General features: G+C 44.5%; 1 protein-coding gene across 3 annotated transcripts in view; it reads right to left on the bottom strand.

Annotated features, from left to right (window-relative positions):
- Positions 1-20,556, bottom strand: part of LOC126426418 (CARD- and ANK-domain containing inflammasome adapter protein-like) — a 194,226-nt gene that overhangs the window by 33,025 nt on the left and 140,645 nt on the right. The window contains exon 2 of one of the 3 annotated variants that reach the window (XM_050088337.1): positions 2,137-2,351. The exons of the other annotated variants lie outside the window; for them this stretch is intronic. Coding sequence (XP_049944294.1) covers positions 2,137-2,351 — 215 coding nt within the window. The remainder of the gene's footprint in view (positions 1-2,136; positions 2,352-20,556) is intronic. 3 annotated transcript variants of the gene reach the window in all.

Below are 20,556 nucleotides of genomic sequence, written 5' to 3'. Positions count from 1 at the left end.
TGGCGTTAATGTGAGGAAGAAATTGGTGGAATTGTTCGTTTCGAGCACAACATTTTAAAGTAGTGAGACATGAACTATGGGAAAACTGGGAAAGAGAAGAATGGAAGCATTTGAGTTGTGGTGCTACAAAGAACGTTTAAAATTAGTTGGACAGGTAAAGCAATAAATGAGATGATCTCTCCACAGAATAGGCAAGGAAAGGAATATATGGAAAATATTGATAAGAGCAAGGGATAGGATGATAGGACATCTATTAAAACTTCCATTGTGCTAGAGAGCTAAACAGAGCAAACACTGTAGAGGAAGACACAGATTGAAAAACAGCCAGAAAATAACTGAGCACGTAGGATGCAGGTGCTAGTCAGAAAACTGATTGGGGGGGACATGTACAGCAGCTTCCTACGAATGTAGAGAAATGTAAGTTAATGCGGATGAGTAGCAAAAATATCTTATCAATATTGACGTTGTAGGAGATGTATCAGACTCCAACAGATGGGTTAGGAAATGAAATCTGCTGTACCCTAGTAGAGGAAAACATGGTGGGATTCACTGAGTGGCCTCTGGTAATGCCAGAGACGATTTCAAGCAAGACAGGACATACATTTGGCACACGCTCCTGCAGCATGCACTCAAGTGATGTAAAAGTACACACCGTTCCTGCATGTTTGTAAGGGGAACATGCAGCACATATTCCAGGCACTGGCTGAACAGAGGGGAGAAGGAAATGTGGCTGGAAGGCCCAGCATTGTGTGCGACCATGTTGTCTTGTTTACTGCATTATTCTTTTGTTGTTTGGTTCAAGTGACTCTCAGCAGTATGGGACTGAACATCTGAGGTCATCAGTCCCCTAGATTTAGAACTACTTGAACCCAACTAACCGAAGGACATCACACACATCCACGCCCGAGGCAAGATTCGAACCTGCGACCGCAGCAGCAGCGCGGTTTGTTGTTTGGTCACGGAGTGTCTGGGGAGCCCCTGTGCTTAGACCATGTTGTTTACTGCACACACAACCATATGCTACTCTCTGGAGCCTGGCATATTTAATGTGGTGTGCCTTTTAAGTCATACCACCACTTTACTGTTTGGGGGTAGCAAAGTAAGTTTTGTACTGAAGTTGCTGGCCTATTGCAGACATATACTGAGGAAATGGAAGCCAATTACTGCCGTACTGTCCTATACTGTGTCGGACGCTCACTGTGGCACAGACGGTGACACCAGATCTCGATTACCCCGACTGACACATCGCACTTCTGAGCAGCCATTCTATGCTTGTGGGACAGACCTTTAACGCGAACGTCAGTACTGTTCCAAGGCCGTCACCTAAGTCAGTACCTCACGGGATGTTCGCGCAGCAGCTGGCAGTCGCAGCTTTCACAATCAACCTGTGCCCAGGTCTGGCTGTCAGAGCCGCCTCGGCCGCTGAATGCACACTGCGAGGCGTCAGTGTGGCACTCGTGTTGCGACAGCAGTATGTTTACTACGCCTAGAAGGTAGGGTAGGTCAGTATCTGCCACACGGGTACAAGAGAAATGCGAAACTGAATACGTTGCTGTCCTCCTCGACGTGTCGCAGAATGCTAAAATCTTTCTGGTGCTGTGCAACATACATAATAGTCTTCAACTCCTCATTATGCAGCACGATGCCAGTTGGAGCTATCATACTGTCAACTGCAGCAGTGGCACCGGACAGCTGATGGCTACTTTTAGTAAAGCTGCCCCACATCACAGCACGAGCATTCATCTGGTCGGCTACAAACTGCACCCGTCACTGTGTCCGTTTTGTGCCCACAGCGGCACTCTCACTTGCTAGGTGCACTATCAAAGGATCTCTTGTTCAAAGGCTTGATGCCAAAATCTAGATGAATGGGCTCTACAGATGCTTCATAAGAGAATTAATCAAATGAGGACGGATTTCTTCAACACTGAAATTATCCCCTCTATGATTTGTTTACTTAACATAACTGCTAACAAAAAGGGCTGAATATGGAGCTTTGATAAACCATTCATGACAGGACAATGACAGCATTGTGAGCTATAAGGAGAGACAATCACAAATATTGTACTGTTAGAAACACACACACACACACACACACATTATTGGTAAACACAGAATAACGTCTTGCCCTGGGCTCACCTGGCTTCTGCTGGTGGTTCACTGAGCAGCCGACTGACTTCAATCAGATGCTCAGGGCAGCTACGCATAGCATCTGCCCAGCCCTGCGTCGCCATTACTTTGTGTGTTTGAGACCTTATGAAGTGGATGGCGGCCGCAGTTAGGCTGGGGCACGAGTGCCTCACCGCCAGCACAGCTGCAGCCGCCGCCGTCTCCACCTCCAGCTGCGCCGCCACCTGCTGTTCGCAGGCGGCCTTCAGCGCGGACAGGCCGTATGTGTCGGCTGCCGTCAACAGCTCCGGGGCAGTGTCGGTCGTGTGGGGTGCCTGCAGGGTGTACATGTAAGACAATAGCTGCCTCAGCACCGGGCCCTCCACGTCCGCAATTCTGACCTCGCCGCAGCTGGCCTCCAGCGTGTCGTGCTGGAACATGGCTCGGAACACGGGGCTCCTGGCGGCCAGGACCGCGCGGTGCGCCGCCAGCCGCGTCTCTCCCGCCACCAGCGTGACGACCGCGCCGTCGCCCGCGTCCAGCAGGGCGCCCAGGTCCACGGCCGCCGTCCTCTGAACCTCAGCAGCTGCCGACATGGCGGAAGGTCCTGAAACACGGCGCCACCGAGCCCACCTTACACGGCACCCTCCACACTTGTACGACGCACGTGCAGACCTGTACAACAACAGCTGGTGAATGTTGTCCACCAGTGATCCATTACAATGTCACGATATCCTGTCTGCGTAAAACTCTTCCAACAGCACAGCTTTCGAGATTTCCCATACCGTTGCAGCACCCTGATTTTGGACAACGTGTCTTCAGAAGGGGTGCAGACCTCATTCCCCCAACTTCTTTCTATAGAGTAGGGTTGTTCAATCACGATGTGTTTCTAAATGGAGATAGTAACTGTCTCAATCTCTCTAGTTATTTACAGAAAGAATGACTTGACACTTGGTATGTGCATTGCTCTGCTTTTAACAGCTATTTCTGCAAGTCTTGTAGGAGCTGCCTCACGCAGTGGACAGACAATCTGCTACAAGAGTTGGGGGTGACTTAATGGCAAACACTGCTACGGGGTAGTTGTGGCACCCAGACCGAATCCTCTGACATTTCCGACAGATTCCAGCAAGACAACACCAAACCGTCAACTGGTGAACTCTTAGCAATTCGTAGAGAATTGTCTCTTCCAGTTAGCTGAGGCGTGCTATCATTTTGTTACTGATGTCAGACAGCCACAATACAGGAAACTGTTCTCTTAACACCAACACGTTGTAAAGCCGTCACTGATAGGAGAAGCGGGCTCGTTGTGAAGTTAAGTCAGTAAGGCCAAATGTATCATGGACACAGTGATTTCTCCACCAACAGGCTCTGGCAGCCACGGTTTTACCTTCTGATCTGAAAGACGTGCTTAAAGAAAACGATCAAAGCTCTGAAGTCAAATAAAGTGTTGCAAACGACTGTTTAGAATCATCAGAATCTCCTCAGATTTGGTAGCTTTCCAAAGGAGAGGTATTGACGAATTCTGGAACTTGAAGCTGAATTTTAAGAACATTAAAACAAGATTCCAAATCTTTTTATTTGAATTATTTCTGCGATCCTCTTTCACTAGTGAAGTTAGTATTACTCGCAATTCATTTTAATCACACAAATATTACAGAATAGAGCCTCCAAGGGAGAGAAGAAAACGAATATAAAGGTGAAGGATAAAATCTAAGCAGTCCTGGCGAAATTCCGTTTGTGGTCAAAGTCTTTACTGAAGGCAGTGTTTCAGTCTGTCCCTTACTTTCAGAAGGCTGTCAGAGAGAAGTCGGCCAGTTGGTGGTGTAATTTCTCACATTCCTTGCACGATGCACAGCTTGACTAACTTTGGAGAAAAACTATTAATTTACTTTCCGGAACTGAACTCTCAAGCTAATAGTGGGCATAGATGGATGCGAAATCCTTTTGCAGCTATGTCAGTACAACTGAGCGATCTGAACACGAAGATGACAAACAGACTTTGCTTTGGACATCACGCTTACATAAAATTTAAATCGTAAAAGACTCACGTGTTCTGCATGAAGAGGAAAGACAAATATCCACAGCTGGAGAGCGAAGTTTTAGAATTCTTAGTGCCATTCACGACTTCCTAGCTATAGAAGTTAGCACTCTTCATTGGTGAACATGAAAACTAAGACCAGAAATAGGCTTCCATTAGGAAACGAGTTGGTTACTTTATCTCAAAAACAAAACCACAATTTGACAAATTATTAATAAATAAACAGGTACGGCCGTCTCATGAAAATAATTGTATTTTTTTCGCAGTTTAGCACCTATAACCCTTGCTCACATTTACCTGGCTAAGCCACACACCGATAACAGGTGTCGCCAATATTAACCTATGACTAAAAGCTGTTAAAAACAGTGAAATCCTTGTAAGCGTCAAGTATGATTTTAAGTAATACAAATCAAAGACGGACATTATTCATCAGATTGCTGTTCACTGTTCATTTGCAAACACTGTTCATTAGCGTATATTCGCTGAATGTGCCACTTTGCTCTTGGTGGTACGGCTTACACTACGCGCGAAAGAAATGACATAACGGAAAAGGTGGAAGAATAACTAGTGTAATGTTTACAACTGTTATAACCAAATCATCAATTGCTAGAATTCTTCTGTCAGCATTTCGGTTCATTTCATCAGTGAAGTTACAGGAGCTTTTCGTTCTGCAAAATGACACTATAGAAGAAATAAATTGTCGAATCATATGTGAAAACAGGTTCGGTTAAGCAATTGGCGAAATTTTCGAGTCAAGTACCTGGACAGACGACTACCAGCAGAGAGAGAAATACAGAGCCTGTATAAAAACAGGCGCACCTACGGCTCTGTGCAAAACTTAGAACGACGGAGAATTCCTTCAGTTGGCACACGCAGAAGTTACCGCAGACACTTGCTGAATAATTGTTCAGAGCCCAAAGAGGTCTACATGTAAATTGTTCCAAAAGGTGCTCTTGAGTAGGAGTTCCTGCCAGATATTGAAGAGCTTTAATCTGAAGACGCAACGTGTTGTGCAACAATTAGTGGAGGATGTTTGTCAAACGTTTACGTTACTGAAGGCGGCTTTTCAGTAAGATCGACGATGGTTTGTTAGACCCTTTCCATTATATCACGAGTGACTGTAAGCATGGTTTCACCTTTCTCGTCACTTGAATTCACAGAACACGAGGTACTGGGCAACAGAGAACCCCAATATAGTTTGTCAGCAACCACTCCACGATGAAAACGTCTGCACTTGGCGCCGTGTAACAGGACTGTTTTTTTGACACGACCCTCAACAAACGTTTGATACATTCTGTGCTCAGCTCACTGAACATGGAAGACAATACTGCTGCTTATAGCATGATGGGACAACATGCCACACGTCTAAGGTATCGCTGGAACGAGTCCACGATGTCTTCACTGAGGACCTAGCTGTCAGCAAACATTCATGGCCACCACGTAGGCCGGATCTAACGACGTGTGATTTTTGTTTTAGTTCCTCGCTTCTGTAATTTCACTTCATTTCCCTCACACTTAAACAGGTTACCTTTCTCAGCGCCACCCTGTATTATAGCGATGAAGAAAGAACAGTCACACTTCACTTAACGAGCACCTCCTATGAGGGTCATTCAAGAAGTCTGGTAAAATAAGGCGAGAAAAACTTTTTGTCGTAAACAACTCAACTAACCTCTCGACAGTCACCTTTGAAGCATATAAGCTTGGTCCAGCAATCTTCCACCTTTCTCATCCATCACAAAAATAGGTCATGTCAAATTGTGAAAAATACTTGTTGACTGCAGCTATCACTTCCTCAATGAAAATTTGTTCCCAGCAAGGCAGTTTCAAGTTACGGAACTGGTAATAGGACGTGCCAATGCAAATTTCTAACGATCCAACAATGAAGAATAATAGAGTCCAGTTCTGTTTCTGCCCTTTTCCAAGTAACGGGTGAGTATTACTGCCTGGGAAGTCCGAAATCAGTGGCCGTAACCTTACCAGCTGACGAAGTGGCCTTTGGCTTCTTCGGTGCACTTTCGCCAGCTTTTGTCCACTGTTTTGGCGGCTGCTTCGACTCTGGTGGGTAGGCCGTGTCTCAACAGCCACGAGTCGGCATAAGGAGTCTGGAGCAGTGCTGTTTACGGTCGGCAGGCAGTGAGCCGAAATGTGGTGCCGGGTGGGCTTTGGGTCGACTGTGAGCTGCCGCGGCCCCCACATCGGCCACAGCTTCTTCAGGCCACCAGGCTACTCCTCCATGCTGGGAGTATCCTTTGGATTATTGCTATTCCCATTTCTTGTAACATTCAAATGGCATTTACGTTCAATACCCTAGCAGAAAGTTACTTTTATCTAATTAAAGCTTGTTGTTGTTGTTGTGGTCTTCAGTCCTGAGACTGGTTTGATGCAGCTCTCCATGCTACTCTATCCTGTGCAAGCTTCTTCATCTCCCAGTACCTACTGCAACCTACATCCTTCTGAATCTGTTTAGTGTATTCATCTCTTGGTCTCCCTCTACGATTTTTACCCTCCACGCTGCCCTCCAATACTAAATTGGTGATCCCTTGATGCCTCAGAACATGTCCTACCAACCGATCCCTTTTTCTGGTCAAGTTGTGCCACAAACTCCTCTTCTCCTCAATCCTATTCAATACTTCCTCATTAGTTATGTGATCTACCCATCTAATCTTCAGCATTCTTCTGTAGCAACACATTTCGAAAGCTTCTATTCTCTTCTTGTCCAAACTATTTATCGTCCATGTTTCACTTCCATACATGGCTACACTCCATACGAATACTTTCAGAAATGACTTCCTGACACTTAAATCAATACTGGATGTTAACAAATTTCTCTTCTTCAGAAACGCTTTCCTTGCCATTGCCAGCCTACATTTTATATCCTCTCTACTTCGACCATCATCAGTTATTTTGCTCCCCAAATAGCAAAACTCCTTTACTACTTTACGTGCCTCATTTCCTCATCTAATTCCCTCAGCATCACCTGACTTAGACTACATTCCATTATCCTTGTTTTGCTTTTGTTGATGTTCATCTTATATCCTCCTTTCAAGACACTGTCCATTCCATTCAACTGCTCTTCCAAGTCCTTTGCTGTCTCTGACAGAATTACAATGTCATCGGCGAACCTCAAAGTTTTTATTTCTTCTCCATGAATTTTAATACCTACTCCGAATTTTTCTTTTGTTTCCTTTACTGCTTGCTCAATATACAGATTGAATAACAGCGGGGAAAGGCTACAACCCTGTCTCACTCCTTTCCCAACCACTGCTTCCCTTTCATGTCCCTTGACTCTTATAACTGCCATCTGGTTTCTGTACAAATTGTAAATAGCCTTTCGCTCCCTGTATTTTACCCCTGCCACCTTTAGAATTTGAAAGAGAGTATTCCAGTCAACATTGTCAAAAGCTTTCTCTAAGTCTACAAATGCTTGAAACGTAGATTTGCCTTTCCTTAATCGTTCTTCTAAGATAAGTCGAAAGGTCAGTATTGCCTCACGTGTTCCAGTGTTTCTACGGAATCCAAACTGATCTTCCCCGAGGTTGGCGTCTACTAGTTTTTCCATTCGTCTGTAAAGAATTCGTGTTAGTATTTTGCAGCTGTGACTTATTAAACTGATAGTTCGGTAATTTTCACATCTGTCAACACCTGCTTTCTTTGGGATTGGAATTATTATATTCTTCTTGAAGTCTGAGGGTATTTCGCCTGTCTCATACATCTTGCTCACCAGATGGTAGAGTTTTGTTATGACTGGCTCTCCCAAGGCCGTCAGTAGTTCTAATGGAATGTTGTCTACTCCCGGGGCCCTGTTTCGACTCAGGTCTTTCAGTGCTCTGTCAAACTCTTCACGCAGTATCTTATCTCCCATTTCATCTTCATCTACATCCTCTTCCATTTCCATAATATTGTCCTCAAGTACATCGCCCTTGTATACACCCTCTATATAGTCCTTCCACCTTTCTGCTATCCCTTCTTTGCTTAGAACTGGGTTTCCATTTGAGCTCTTGATATTCATACAAGTCGTTCTCTTATCTCCAAAGGTCTCTTTAATTTTCCTGTAGGCGGTATCTATCTTACCCCTAGTGAGATAGGCCTCTACATCCTTACATTTGTCCTCTAGCCATCCCTGCTTAGCCATTTTGCACTTCCGGTCGATCTCATTTTTGAGACGTTTGTATTCCTTCTTGCCTGTTTCACTTACTGCATTTTTATATTTTCTCCTTTCATCAATTAAAGCTTAAAGATCATTAAATGTCAAATTTTGGGCATATCACCGAAAACACTTCGTTATTGGCTGAAAGTCTAAAGCTCTCCTGACGTCACAGGCTAGGAGTAACACGAAGGTTCGAGTGCGTTACAGGGTGTGTGTTGGCCCAAGTTAAGACGTTCTTACGGACTACTTCCGCTACGTAGTGATGGGAATCTCAATTACAACTTCTAAGTAACAATAGAAAGGAGTTGTATGGACACTGATAGTGGAAACCTGGCCAAAGTTGATGCGTTTATGTAGAGCGGCGGTATGTGCAACGACCGATATTCTTCTCTCTCCAGTTTGTAGCATCATTAATGTCGCTCGAAACTAAGGAAATGTGTGAGTTTGCCAAACGAGTCGGTATGTAGCAACCAGGTTGTCGACTACAAGTCGCGAGCCACGACCCCCGAAGCACAACAGAACTGTTCTCTGCAAACCCCTGAGCTGATTTCCTTCACTGAAGGCACTCGCCAGAGACCGCAGCCAGCACGCGCTCGGTGGGCAACGGACAGACGGCAAAGAGGTCGCAGCTTCGAATCCTGTAGCGGTCACGTACTCCTGAAAGTTTTACACCAAACACGAAAATACCGCTAGCACGAACTGATTGCAGTAGCTGCTTGGGTGGTGAGATGTATTATTTACAGCATAGTTTGAGAAATGGACAACAAAGGCTAAATGCATTTACTGCGCGAACCCACAACTCAGGTTTTTGGAATTAACTGCTAATAGTTGAGAAATCACCATACGCCCACAGTACAAAGAGGCGTACGGCGATGAGGTCATACGGAGAGATATGAAGCGTGTACAAGATGCAGGTAACACAAACGTTAGGGGTGTGATGTTTGTGTGTAAGGTAACGTCAGTGTCTGAAGCAAACTTACTTCATTTTTCATATAAGACGATGAAACCTCAAACGGTTAAACAGTAAGGATCATAGCTAGACAGTAACAAGATAAAAACATTCTTTGTATGAAATGAAAAGTGTGTGGCCACAAACTGCAAAGTATCTTTTTGTACGTGACGTGTGTGAAGAGAGATTGCAACTGAAGGCACATGTAAACAGCAAGGAGAAAGCAATCACATTCTGTGTCTGATCGGTGTGGTGAAGTTTTCTAATTGTGATTTGGCTACCACACGAGAGGTCTGTCGAATCGTTTCACACCTAAGTTAAAATATTCTTTCGGGTTAAATTCGAACCGGCGACCTATGGTACACAACTCGTAAAATTTGATGGTCTACCGGTCTAAGAACTGAGCTACCAACTAACTGACAAGGGAACCTCCCCATCGCACCCCCCTCAGATTTAGTTATAAGTTAGCACAGTGGATAGGCCTTGAAAAACTGAACACAGATCAATCGATAAAACAGGAAGAAGTTGTGTGGAACTATGAAAAAATAAGCAAAATACACAAACTGAGTAGTCCATGGGCAACATAGACCACATCAAGGATGATGTGAGCTCAAGAGCGCCGTGGTCCCGTGGTTAGCGTGAGCAGCTGCGGAGCGAGAGGTCCTTGGTCCAAGTCTTCCCTCGAGTGAAAAGTTTAATTTTTTGTTTTCAGTCAATTATCAAAGTTCAGGCACTCACACATAATCAACTCCGCTCTCCAAAATTCCAGGACAAGTTCAGATTTGCTTCGACATATGCAGGATTTGACGGTCTACACACGGAAAAACTTGAAAACGTTAAAAACATATGTTTTGACAGAGCACAGAGAAAACTGTGCGACTGTGAAACTGTTGCATTCATTTGTTGCAGTTTATGTGACAAACTCTTATGTTTTCATCACTTTTTTGGGAGTGATTATCACATCCACAAGAAAACATAAATCGGGCAAGGTAGAAGAATCTTTTTACCTATTCGACAACATATTTCTGTCATGTAACGCACATGCCGGCACCAGTGTCTTATAGAATGTATCAGATGTGTTTTCCTGGATCAAATGTTTTCGGTTCCCATTGCAGAGGCACATCCATTCGTCTACTAATCGCACGGTTTTGCGGCGCGGTCGCAAAACACAGACGCTAAACTTATTACAGTGAACAGAGACGTCAATGAACGAACGGACACATAACTTTGTAAAAATGGAGTAAGTAAACTTTTGGCTCGAGGGAAGACGAACCAAGGACCTCTCGCTCCGTAGCCCCTCACGCTAACCACGGGACCACGGCGCTCTTGAGCTCAGATCATCCTTGATGTTACCTATGTTGCCCATGAACTACTCAGTTTGTACATTTTGCTTATTTTTTCATAGTTCAACAAAACTTCTTCCTGTTTTCTCGATTGATCTGTGTTCAGTTTGTCAAGGCCTATCCACTGTGCCAAATTATAACTAAATCTAAGGGGGGTGCGATGGGAAGGTTCCCTTGTGAGGTGTAGTCGGAAAAACGACAATTTTCGCTGGGAGTTTAATTTCGTGGAATGACGCTGTTCTTGCTCGCAAATGTGGTAAAGTTTATCTCTGCCGTGTATCGATGTAAACTTCACAGTGCAAAACGTTTTTCATTAAATTAGGGAACTCTTGCGTTAACGTGGTGGCAATTTGCCGGTACAGTGAAAACCACATTTTACTGATCTCTGGAACACTCTGAAACCACTTTTCAGGAGTTTTTATAGATGAATTTGTACAGTATGGTACTACTCATTTGCAACCCGTTTTCCGAACCGGAAACTCCAAAACAAGAGGTCAATTAGCATTACGACAGTAGGACTTTCAGATTATTCAAATTTTATTTCCGTTTCTATAGAACAATACTGATACTAAAGAGGAAAAGAAGCATGTCTAGCGCGTAAAATGACCATCATTCAATACAAATTCCCGAAAACTCTCAAATACCCCATAACCCGTGTAGCACATTACACACACACACACGTCTCGGCAGTCCAACTTTTATTCGGCGCCCCTGCATTACCGTGTGTTCAGTGATGCTGCACACTGCGCGGGAACTCGATCCAATTCTGTTTTGAGTTGTGCGGCAGCCCAACCCTCCTAATGAAAGAAAAAGTTTAACAACAGCACGAAACTTTCTCTCCATTTTCAGTCGCATTCGGTACACTGACCAATTCTGTGAACTGTACGATGTGCACCGTTGAAATTCTTCAACGCCACCTTTGGAACAATCACACTTACGAAAGAGCAATAAAAAATGTTGCGCTCTTTCGTCGGAGTTTAGCAGACTCGTGAGACGCCCCCCGTACACAGAGGGTGGCCCGCAGGACGAGTCCCTCCCTCCCTCCTCCTGCTGGACTCCAGGCTGGACACCGCTGCCCTCCAGGCCGTCGCCGACTCTCCTCACGTCTCACTCACTGCTGCTGATTCGCACCTTTAAGTCGCAATTTATGAATTTCATTTTAGATTCGTCGTCATTAACCGACACGAATTCGACGAATCTTCAGATAGCAGTTCCAGTCAACAAGCCGTCTTCAGTGTTCAGAACTCATGTTTGAAAGTAGGGAAGGACAAACACCTTTCTTGTTAAAAAGGATGTACGTTGTTATACTTTACGTTACTATCTAATAAACTGTTTTAGTATTTTTTACGGAATGAAGCGAATTATCCTACTTATAGGTGTATTCCTACAGCAAAACATGCTTTGGGTAATTTACTGCACGAGAGACTCAGAAGTGAATTTTGTTAGCTTTACCGAGGTGCCACTTCATCGTCAGTTTGTAAATAAGTAGGTATTTATTCGAATTTATCCAAGTTTCTCACGCGATTTTCTTGAATGAGTTATCGAACATTCCCCTGAAAACAGTTTACAGATTTTGTTTTTATTCATCGTTAACACCGAGTATTTTTGATAAATGAATCAATCCGGAATTTATGTTAAACAAGAAATTACGTAATTTTTAATAAAAAATAAATTATTAGCCCTATGTTTTTGTATTATGGGATCTGTAGTACCCGCACAGGGAGTTGGCTGGTTCTTTCATTTCCTTTCGAAAGACGAAATCATTTTTCATTAATTGCAAATGTGTTTGGTATATTTCATTAAAAAATATTGCACTAGTTTTCTTTAAAGTATTTTTCAATTCCTTGTGAAGCATCATCGTAATCACAACGATTCAATTCACGTAATCACAATCGACAAGAAAAATGAACAGGGCGACAAACAACGACGATTTTGTGGTGATCCCGATCACACTACAGCGCTAGGGGAACAGAAACGACGACGACACACGGTGAGTCCGTTGCAGTCTGAGGCCGTCTGCAGAACGTTTCCCAGAGACTGCCGCACTTCACGCCTCCTCTCGCTGCAGTCAATCCTACCCGTCTACTGTTTGTGGGCCGAGGTGTCCTTCCATCGCCGATATCGATATCCCGTGTGACGGAAGAGTCTCCGGTCGGCGCTGGTCGAGCCAACTCGTGTTGGAAGCCAGCCGGCGTCCCTAAAGCCGTCGGCACACGGACCGTGGATCCCAACGTTGGGCGTGCCGAGTTTCTAACGTCATAGCGTGGAATAGCACGTTCTGGAGTCTTTCCGAACGTGCGGAGCAGTATCTGGCATGTCAGATATTCTCAGCGTTGACCAATGAGATGACACAACGCCACCTACATCACACGCACGCCGTGTCCATTCATTACAGAGTTGTGAGGCGCCATATTGGCATTCATTTCAAGCTTACATGTATATATGCCGTTTGTGAGCACCAGCAAATTGAGAATCACTGGAAAACCCGTTGTTGACTGTGTGGTTCGTTGCAATAAAATAATGAGAAATATATTCGTGGCAAAAGAATTGTTGTAACTTGCGTCTTATGAGATTAGGCTATTTGAAGGCAGCGACACACTCAAGATCCACCCAGAACGCATTATTCTTGGTTAAGTTTGATATAATTAAATTTTAATTAGTAACATATCTACGATAAGGTTTTCTGCAAGGGGTAACATACTATCATTGCCTACTATGGATCTGTTGTGGGTCTAGCGCAAAGAGCAGCGTCATTGTCTAGTATTGTTTGTTGGTTGGGCCGCGTCTTGACATTTCTAAATTTTATTTCCTAACATTCGCGTTTTTATTAGGTTCTGATACTTTATTATTAGTTTCATTTAAGTATATACTATAATATTTGATGTTATGTACATACAAGTTCACCTTTTCCTGAGGGGTGACTGTTCGATTGGCTTAATCTACAAGACAGCTTGCGCTACTTGTATAAAGATATTTTGCTCCTTTTTCTTTTCCACTTCGTAATTCACATGTTGCAAAGCTTTTGCTGCTGGGTAGGAACCGTGATTAAGTAAGACTGACCTTGGGGTTGTACTAAAATGTGGGAATGTTTTATCTTATGCGGAGAAGGATCCCAAATTTGTACCGCACTGTTTGTAATGCAACTTTCCTAAGCCTGTGTCCTTATTGATTGGACATGGTAATTCCCTTTTCGTCGACGATGGAGGAAACGTGCGTTTTAATAGAGCTAACGTGGGAATTTTACGCGCGCCCGCTGAGTAAACAGTGTGATTTACGAACTAGAAACATCCCTCGACTGCCGCTGGAGTGCGTTGCGATCGCATGTACCACGTTGGGGCCCACGTACCGTGTGCACAAGTCGCATCGTTCCTGAGCGATCAGCAGCGCGTTGAACTCGGCACGCTCAACGTTCACGTTCGACAGCACGGCCCGTGTGGCGACGGCTTAACCGTGGTGCACGGGCCTCGCCGCGCTCGTCTTTTGTCGCGCCGGATGTACGGTGGCGATCACTGGGCGCCCCGACGTGCGAGTTTTTTGTGGATTCGTCGTCTCACGCTGAACAGCTTCCCAGCTCGTAACTTGCAAGCTCCAACTTATTCTGTCTTTAACTATGGCGGTTGTTGAAACTTATTGTGGCATGGGTAGCTGCCGGAGATGGTTCTCAACTTGGTTCCACAGTGGCCGTTTTAAGGAGGCTGATGTTCCTCATTTCGCCTATCTGTGGAGTGAGTTTTTTAAGTGGTTTTCATGCAAGTATTGTTTTAGGCCATAGTGGCCGCTTGGGGACTGGTTGCCGTTGTGTAGGCGCCCGACAGCCGTACAGTTAATGGTTTAATTATTTGTCACGGCAGGATTTGGTGTGTGTATTTGATGCTGAAAGTGCCTCAAGGCAACTGGAAGTGATCTCTTAAGTTTCCAGCTAATTTAGTCGGAGACGGGTCCTTTAGAGTATTGCTCCACAAGAACATGGGGGCACGCTTACTATATATTCGAGTGTGCTGTGATTTGACCTTGTTTTCGTTGCAGTCTATTTGTGCTGCAGGCCATTTGTTGAGTCTGCTCGTTTCGTGGCGTCGGTGGGGTTTTGGATTCTCGTCAGGACCGCTCACTGTGAGGCTGGTCGGGCTATATACGAGGGCAGTTCAATAAGTAATGCAACACATTTTTTTTCTCGGCCAATTTTGGTTGAAAAAACCGGAAATTTCTTGTGGAATATTTTCAAACATTCCCGCTTCGTCTCGTATAGTTTCATTGGCTTCCGACAGGTGGCAGCGCTGTACGGAGCTGTTAAAATGGCGTCTGTAACGGATGTGCGTTGCAAACAACGGGCAGTGATCGAGTTTCTTTTGGCGGAAAACCAGGGCATCTCAGATATTCATAGGCGCTTGCAGAATGTCTACGGTGATCTGGCAGTGGACAAAAGCACGGTGAGTCGTTGGGCAAAGCGTGTGTCATCATTGCCGCAAGGTCAAGCAAGACTGTCTGATCTCCCGCGTGCGGGCCGGCCGTGCACAGCTGTGACTCCTGCAATGGCGGAGCGTGCGAACACACTCGTTCGAGATGATCGACGGATCACCATCAAACAACTCAGTGCTCAACTTGACATCTCTGTTGGTAGTGCTGTCACAATTGTTCACCAGTTGGGATATTCAAAGGTTTGTTCCCGCTGGGTCTCTCGTTGTCTAACCGAACACCATAAAGAGCAAAGGAGAACCATCTGTGCGGAATTGCTTGCTCGTCATGTGGCTGAGGGTGACAATTTCTTGTCAAAGATTGTTACAGGCGATGAAACATGGGTTCATTACTTCGAACCTGAAACGAAACGGCAATCAATGGAGTGGCGCCACACCCACTCCGCTACCAAGAAAAAGTTTAAAGCCATACCCTCAGATGGTAAAGTCATGGTTACAGTCTTCTGGGACGCTGAAGGGGTTATTCTGTTCGATGTCCTTCCCCATGGTCAAACGATCAACTCTGAAGTGTATTGTGCTACTCTTCAGAAAGTGAAGAAACGACTTCAGCGTGTTCATAGGCACAAAAATCTGAACGAACGTCTCCTTCTTCATGACAACGCAAGACCTCACACAAGTCTTCGCACCCGAGAGGAGCTCACAAAACTTCAGTGGACTGTTCTTCCTCATGCACCCTACAGCCACGATCTCGCACCGTCGGATTTCCATATGTTTGGCCCAATGAAGGACGCAATCCGTGGGAGGCACTACGCGGATGATGAAGAAGTTATTGATGCAGTACGACGTTGGCTCCGACATCGACCAGTGGAATGGTACCGTGCAGGCATACAGGCCCTCATTTCAAGGTGGCGTAAGGCCGTAGTATTGAATGGAGATTACGTTGAAAAGTAGTGTTGTGTAGCTAAAAGATTGGGGAATAACCTGGTGTATTTCAATGCTGAATAAAACAACCCATGTTTCAGAAAAAAAATGTGTTGCATTACTTATTGAACTGCCCTCGTATATAGACATACACCACCTGCTAGTGAGGCCTTGCAGAAGCCGTGGGGAGTGAAGGCTCTGACTGCCTGCCTGCCGCAGCGGCCTTGCTTCCGAATACTGCTGTGGGCTTTAACGATGTTCTCTAAAGTTAGGTGAGGCCACTTTGTCAATATTAGCGTTTCTGTAAGTCATTTTACAAGTTATTACTTGCCATTCTCATTCAACACTTGTGTTAATCATTTGTGTATGTGCAACTCATTGTTCCTGTGTTCCAGTTTTGCGACCTTGGTTGGCCCACTTTCATCTACATCTACATCCATACTCCGCAAGCCACCTGACGGTGTGCGGCGGAGGGTACCTTGAGTACCTCTATCGGCTCTCCCTTCTATTCCAGTCTCGTATCGTTCGTGGAAAGGAGGATTGTCGGTATGCTTCTGTGTGGGCTCTAATCTCTCTGATTTTATCCTCATGGTCTCTTCGCGAGATATACGTAGGAGGTAGCAATATACTACTCGACTCTTCGGTGAAGGTATGTTCTCGAAACTTTAAAAAAAGCCCGTACCGAGCTACTGAGCGTCTCTCCCGCAGAGTCTTCCACTGGAATTTATGTGTCATCTCCGTAACGCTTTCGCGATTACTAAATGATCCTGTAACGAAGCGCGCTGCTCTCCGTTGGATCTTCTCTATCTCTTCTATCAAACCTATCTGGTACGGATCCCACACTGCTGAGCAGTATTCAAGCAGTGGGCGAACAAGCGTACTGTAACCTACTTCCTTTGTTTTCGGATTGCATTTCCTTAGGATTCTTCCAATGAATCTCAGTCTGGCATCTGCTTTACCGACGATCAACATTATATGATCATTCCATTTTAAATCACTCCTAATGCGTACTCCCAGATAATTTATGGTATTAACTGCTTCCAGTTGCTGACCTGCTGTTTTGTAGCTAAATGACAAGGAATCTTTCTTTTTACGTATTCGCAGCACATTACACTTGTCTACATTGAGACTGAATTGCCATTCCCTGCACCATGCGTCAATTCGCTGCAGATCCCCCTGCATTTCAGTACAATTTTCCATTGTTACAACCTCTCGATACACCACAGCATCATCTGCAAAAAGCCTCAGTGAACTTCCGATGTCATCCACAAGGTCATTTATGTATATTGTGAATAGCAACGGTCCTATGACACTCCCCTGCGGCACACCTGAAATCACTCTTACTTCGGAAGACTTCTCTCCATTGAGAACGACATGCTGCGTTCTGTTATCTAGGAACTCCTCAATCCAATCACACAATTGGTCTGATAGTCCATATGCTCTTACTTTGTTCATTAAACGACTCTGGGGAACTGTATCGAACGCCTTGCGGAAGTCAAGAAACACGACATCTACCTGTGAACCGTGTCTATGGCCCTCTGAGTCTCGTGGACGAATAGCGCGAGCTGGGTTTCACATGACCGTCTTTTTCGAAACCCATGCTGATTCCTACAGAGTAGAGTTCTAGTCTCCAGAAAAGTCATTATACTCTAACCCAATACATGTTCCAAAATTCTACAACTGATCGACGTTAGAAATATAGGTCTATAGTTCTGCACATCTGCTCGACGTCCCTTCTTGAAAACGGGGATGACCTGTGCCCTTTTCCAATCCTTTAGAACGCTACGCTCTTCTAGAGACCTACGGTACACCGCTGCAAGAAGGGGGGCAAGTTCCTTCGCGTACTCTGTGTAAAATCGAACTGGTATCCCATCAGGTCCAGCGGCCTTTCCTCTTTTGAGCGATTTTAATTGTTTCTCTATCGCTGTGTCGTCTATTTCCATATCTACCAATTTGTCATCTTCTGCGTTAACTTTTTAAAATAGTTCGGGTCTGTTTGTCACCAGAAGGTCTAATACGTTATCGCCACGAGTCTGTTCGCTGTTTAACTGCTCAAGGTAGTTTTCAGATAAAGCACTTAAAAAAATTTCACTGGATTCTTTGTCCCTGCCACCCGTTATGAACGTCTGAGTCTCCCAGTCTATATCCGGCAAATTAAAATCTCCACCCAGAACTATAACATGGTGGGGAAATCTACTCGAAATATTTTCCAAATTATCCTTCAGGTGCTCAGCCACAACAGCTGCTGAGCCAGGGGGCCTATAGAGACATCCAATTACCATGTCTGAGCCTGCTTTAACCGTGACCTTCACCCAAATCATTTCACATTTCGGATCTCCGTTAATTTCCTTCGATACAATTGCACGTCTTATCGCTATAAACACGCCTCCCCCTTCACTGTCCAGCCTGTCTCTGCGGTATACATTCCAATGTGAGTTTAGTCTTACGTCTTGTTTCAGCCAACTTTCTGTTCCTAGTACTACATGAGCGTTGTGACCGTTTAATGAGAGCTGTTCTGGGACCTTTCTGTAGACGCTCCTGCAGTTTACTATTAGCACATTAATATTGTTATTCCCTGTTGCATTTTGCCTACTCCTACTTTGCATGTTTAGTATAAGCATGTTCACTGTGGACCTTTATGTGGGAAGTTCAGTTTTACTAATCTGTAAGATCTTTCTTTTTTTGATGAACTTGTGGTATTATGTGGCTGTGTAACTTTGTGTCGGAAGTGTATAGCGTTACTAGCCTTTTGAGATACGGTTAAACAAGAACGATTGTTTATGATTGATTATTCACCGTGCCTGCTATCCATGTTTTGGTTGCGGATGCAAAATATGATTCTATTTCGTGTTTATGCAATTCAGTTAAAGTGAAATTTTTTATATTGCATCAGTAAGAGGGCGAATGTCCGAACGGAAGTTTATAACAAAGTCTGTTTTGAGTGAAATTAAAATCGTGAAACAATCACAAGCTTGTCCACCACCTGTGATCCCGGGCTTCCTATTTCCTTTAAACACCCGCTGGTGTGTGTGTGACCGCTCTGCAGTTCCTAACCCGACCACCGTGCTACTTTTTATCCCTTTTAAAAAAAAGTACGTTTCATTTCAAGGCGAGGCTACGCACTAAACTTTGTCTTCTAAACGAATTTAATCAGTGCGTATACATGGACAAGGAAAAAAATTCCTGGATTTCCCGGTTAAAAATACACTTTCTCCTGGGCGACAGTATATTTTCCCTTATCAATCGTTTGAATGGTTATAGTTTTATACATGGGCATACAATTTCCAGGCACTTTACATCTACATCTACATCTATACTCCGCCAGCCACCTTACGGTGTGTGGCGGAGGGTACTTATTGTACCACTATCTGATCCCCCCTTCCCTGTTCCATTCACGAATTGTGCGTGGAAAGAACGACTGCTTGTAAGTCTCCGTATTTGCTCTAATTTCTCGGATCTTTTCGTTGTGATCATTACGCGACATATATGTGGGCGGTAGTAATATGTTGCCCATCTCTTCCCGGAATGTGCCCTCTCGTAATTTCGATAATAAACCTCTCCGTATTGCGTAACGCCTTTCTTGAAGTGTCCGCCACTGGAGCTTGTTCAGCATCTCCGTAACGCTCTCGCGCTGACTAAATGTCCCCATGACGAATCGCGCTGCTTTTCGCTGGATCATGTCTATCTCTTCTATTAATCCAACCTGGTAAGGGTCCCATACCGATGAGCAATACTCAAGAATCGGACGAACAAGCGTTTTGTAAGCTACTTCTTTCGTCGATGAGTCACATTTTCTTAGAATTCTTCCTATGAATCTCAACCTGGCGCCTGCTTTTCCCACTATTTGTTTTATGTGATCATTCCACTTCAGATCGCTCCGGATAGTAACTCCTAAGTATTTTACGGTCGTTACCGCTTCCAATGATTTACCACCTATCGCATAATCGTACTGGAATGGATTTCTGCCCCTATGTATGCGCATTATATTACATTTATCTACGTTTAGGGAAAGCTGCCAGCTGTCGCACCATGCGTTAATCCTCTGCAGGTCCTCCTGGAGTACGTACGAGTCTTCTGATGTTGCTACTTTCTTGTAGACAACCGTGTCATCTGCAAATAGCCTCACGGAGCTACCGATGTTGTCAACTAAGTCATTTATGTATATTGTAAACAATAAAGGTCCTATCACGCTTCCCTGCGGTACTCCCGAAATTACCTCTACATCTGCAGATTTTGAACCGTTAAGAATGACATGTTGTGTTCTTTCTTCTAGGAAATCCTGAATCCAATCACAAACCTGGTCCGATATTCCGTAAGCTCGTATTTTTTTCACTAAACGTAAGTGCGGAACCGTATCAAATACCTTCCTGAAGTCCAGGAATACGGCATCAATCTGCTCGCCAGTGTCTACGGCACTGTGAATTTCTTGGGCAAATAGGGCGAGCTGAGTTTCACATGATCTCTGTTTGCGGAATCCATGTTGGTTATGATGAAGGAGATTTGTATTATCTAAGAACGTCATAATACGAGAACACAAAACATGTTCCATTCTTCTACAACAGACTGACGTAAGGGAAATAGGCCTATAATTATTCGCATCTGATTTATGACCCTTCTTGAAAATGGGAACGACCTGCGCT

This window comes from Schistocerca serialis, chromosome 11 (genome assembly GCF_023864345.2).
Source record: "Schistocerca serialis cubense isolate TAMUIC-IGC-003099 chromosome 11, iqSchSeri2.2, whole genome shotgun sequence".
Classification (NCBI taxonomy): domain Eukaryota; kingdom Metazoa; phylum Arthropoda; class Insecta; order Orthoptera; family Acrididae; genus Schistocerca; species Schistocerca serialis.
Note: the sequence above shows the minus strand (reverse complement) of the source record. Positions and strands in the feature narration are given on the sequence as shown.